The 3586-nt window shown below is 35.1% G+C and overlaps 2 protein-coding genes across 2 annotated transcripts in view; one reads left to right on the top strand and one right to left on the bottom strand.

Annotated features, from left to right (window-relative positions):
* Positions 1-1433, top strand: part of LOC107639904 (rhamnogalacturonate lyase-like) — a 5136-nt gene extending 3703 nt beyond the window's left edge. The window contains exons 12-15 of the mRNA XM_021103509.1: positions 110-226; positions 390-516; positions 834-1108; positions 1158-1433. Of these exons, the coding sequence (XP_020959168.1) occupies positions 110-226; positions 390-516; positions 834-1094 (505 nt within the window). The 3' untranslated portion in view covers positions 1095-1108; positions 1158-1433. The remainder of the gene's footprint in view (positions 1-109; positions 227-389; positions 517-833; positions 1109-1157) is intronic.
* Positions 815-3428, bottom strand: LOC107642292 (probable mannitol dehydrogenase). Its single transcript, XM_016345599.2, has 6 exons — positions 3246-3428; positions 3055-3168; positions 2310-2829; positions 1521-1674; positions 1158-1432; positions 815-1108 (listed from the first exon to the last, which is right to left on the bottom strand). The coding sequence occupies exons 1-5, from the start codon at positions 3341-3343 to the stop codon at positions 1227-1229; spliced, it is 1092 nt and encodes a 363-aa protein (XP_016201085.1). The 5' UTR covers positions 3344-3428; the 3' UTR covers positions 815-1108; positions 1158-1226.

Genomic DNA, 3586 nt, shown 5'->3' with positions numbered 1-3586 from the left:
AGAAGCTATTGCGTGAAGAGACGCGTTAAAAAATATAATTATTATTATTATTACATATTTGTTTTCCATTTACTTAGACAAATTAAATTTGTTTCCACAACTCTAACAGATTTAGGCAATATGGATTGTGGGAACGTTACGCGGAATTACATCCACATAATGATCTTGTATTCGTTGTTGGTGCTAATGACTATCGCAAGGATTGGTACTTTGCTCACGTTACAAGGTAAGTTCTGTTAACAGTGTTATATATTTCTTTCCATTTTAAATAAGTGGAGTAATTTAGACACAAATTTTCTAATATATAAAAATATTTAGAATTGGACAGAGTAATTTGGAGTTATATATGTTAACTTTTAACTCTAAATTGTGTTGTGTTATGTATGTAGGAACATAGGAGAGAAGAAATACAGACCAAGCACATGGCAAATTGTATTTGACCTTCCAAATGTCACATCCAGAGGAATATACACACTACAACTGGCTTTGGCATCCTCAACTGAAGCCAAATTGCAGGTTCAGTATTTTCATTCTAGCATACACAATTTAACATTCCTTTTCGGAAAAGTCTAGGGAATCAGCAACTTTGTTAAATTCTGGCCAGCAAGTAACCAACAAAAAAAAAGTGAGTCATTGAATGAAATCTCACATCAATCTCACACTATTAAAACCATCACTGATGGCTATTTGATGGTTACAAATCACAAAAGTTGCTGGTCCTAACATTTCTCTTTTTTTTGGATATGCAGTTATGCTTAATTAGATAACATAGTTTATAAGTGCTTAGATACTAGAATACAAATTTATTTTGCATGAAATGGATTTTATTTCAGGTTTGGTTCAATGACCCTAAAAATGCAAATCCTGCACACTTCACAACAGGACAAGTAGGAGGAGACAATGCCATAGCAAGGCATGGCATCCATGGATTGTATAGGCTCTATAGCATAGGTGTAAGTGGGAAGCATTTGGTGAAAGGAAAGAACATCATCTATTTGAAGCAATCTAAAGCTTTAACTGCTTTTCAAGGAGTCATGTATGATTATATCCGCTTAGAAGGTCCTCCACCTTCATCCCCTGGATTTGATCACTAACTTGTAGTAGTAGTAGTGGAGATATATAGAAAGATGTTACAATAATTTAGTTCTATTTATAATGAAAGGAAGTGCATAGTAGTAGAATAATATATTAAAAACGCAAAACACAAAGATATGACAGTAAATGCTTCAAGTGGTAGGTTTTAGAGTGTTTCCAATGTCGATGACAAAACGATATTTGACATCAGCTTTGAGTAGACGCTCTAATGCTGTGTTAATATAATCAATAGGAATAACCTCAATTTCAGGTTTCACGTTATGTTTAGCAGCAAAATCAATCATCTCTTGTGTCTCTTTCATCCCTCCGATGGTACTACCGGCAACTGTCTTTCTTCCTGCATCCCAAAATAATGATCACTTAATTAAGGTCACACCATAATATGTTGATTTAACTTGTAACGTATTATTATTAATTATGTATACCCATAATTAAAGGAAATACTGGCAGCTCTAGAGGCTTCTCCGGCGCACCAACCATTACAAGCTTCCCGTGACACTTCAATAAACTAATTAGAGGCAATAAAGGATGGAAGGCAGAAACTGTGTCAATAATACCATCAAAACTGCCCGTTGCAGCCTGCAAAATTAACACAAAATTTAAATATTTATTCAATAAACCATAGGGGTGAGCACGGGTAGCGGGTACCCAATTATCCGTCCAAATCCGAACCGAACGAATTAAATTGGTTCTAAAATCAACGGGTAATCGGATCCAATCCGAATTAAACTGATGACTTTTGTTAGTGATTGGTTCGAGTATCAATTTTGGGGTGCGGAACCCGAACCAACCCGCGAACCCGATCATATATTAATTAAATAAAAAAAAAATATATGACTTTTTCATTAGACAATGATTATTCATTATTAATATGTTTGGATTTTAATGAGTTTAGTTTTTAATGTATTTGGTATTTAACATGTTTGGATTATTTTTATTAATATTACATATTTATTGTACTTGTTGAATTTTTAAGATAAAAATTTAGTTTTTTTTTTTATGAATTTGAAAGTCATCAAGTACCCAATTACCCGAATCGAATCAATCCGTTTTTAATCAGTTTGGTTTGGTTCGGATACATGTACAAAAAAATACAAATCCAAACCAACCCAAACCAATTATATTTTGATCGGTTTGATTCTAATTTTACTATAAACCCCAACCAAACCGATATGTGCCCCTAATAAACCATCCAAATATATTCAAACATTCACCTGCATCTGATCATGGTCACGACTTATAAGGAAGTGATCAGCTCCTAAAAGTTGAATTGCTTCATCCTTTTTCTCAGGGGAGGTGCTGATCACCGTTACCTTAACCCCAAAAGCTTTGGCAAACTTAACAGCCATGTGACCTAACCCACCAAGACCAACCACACCCACATGGAGTCCAGGCTTGTCAAGTCCATAATATCTAAGAGGGCTATACACTGTGATCCCGGCACAAAGGAGAGGAGCAGCAGCATCAAGAGGAAACCCTTGAGGAATTCGAACCACAAAGTTTTCATCAGCAACCATTAAGTCAGAATAGCCCCCATAGGTGATGGTGCCATCAGTGTCTTTGACACCATATGTGAGAATCATTTGTGGACAATAGTTCTCTAGAGCATCATTACAGTTTCTGCATGTGTTTTTGCGGCAAGAACCAACCATGCATCCAACACCAACTTTGTCCCCAACTTTGAACTTGTTTACCTTGCTTCCCACCTCTGTCACTATGCCTATAATCTCATGCCTGCATGTTTTAAAGAAGAACACATTCAAAATACGCAAAACTTTAAATACAGAAGTAAAATGAAGGAGGTGGAAACAACACCTTCACGTGAAGTTGAAGTTGATAGTTGAGAGCCGTTAGATGAAAATTTAGTCAAATCAGTCAAACTATCTAACGACTTTCAGCTATCAACTTCACGTGAAGTCGATTGCACCTGAGTTCGACCAATAAAGGATTATTTATTACCCAGGAACTATTGGATACAGGGAAAACCCCCATTCATTTTTCAGCATGTGTATGTCAGAGTGGCATACCCCACAATACAAAACTTTGAATGCCACGTCATTCTCTCTCGTTTCCCTGCAAAAATTTCACAAACCAATTCTCAATGAAGTTGCAAGAAATCAATTGAAAAACTTGATATGAGTGAAGCAAACCTTCTAGAGAAATTAAAAGGTGAGAGAACACCAGAAGTATCCCTAGCTGCCCAACCAAAGGCCTTTCTAGGATGCTCAAATTCAGCTTGTGTTGCCATTATTATAGTATGATTAGTATCTGATCTCTAATATACTTGAAACTAATCAGGATCCAATTGCAAAACACCTCCTTAATATCTATCCTTTTATAATCATTATTTGTGCGGTAGTATGTAGTACTGTTTATTACGTCTTTGGTAACGTATGTACTTTTATATATTTACTATTTTGAGAGAAAAAGGTTACATGGTAAATAAATATTATTATTTTTTGTCGATTATAATATATACAGAAATTTTAAA

The sequence above is a fragment of the Arachis ipaensis genome, chromosome B05 (assembly GCF_000816755.2).
Source record: "Arachis ipaensis cultivar K30076 chromosome B05, Araip1.1, whole genome shotgun sequence".
In the NCBI taxonomy this organism is placed as follows: domain Eukaryota; kingdom Viridiplantae; phylum Streptophyta; class Magnoliopsida; order Fabales; family Fabaceae; genus Arachis; species Arachis ipaensis.
This window is presented reverse-complemented; position numbering and strand designations above follow the sequence as displayed.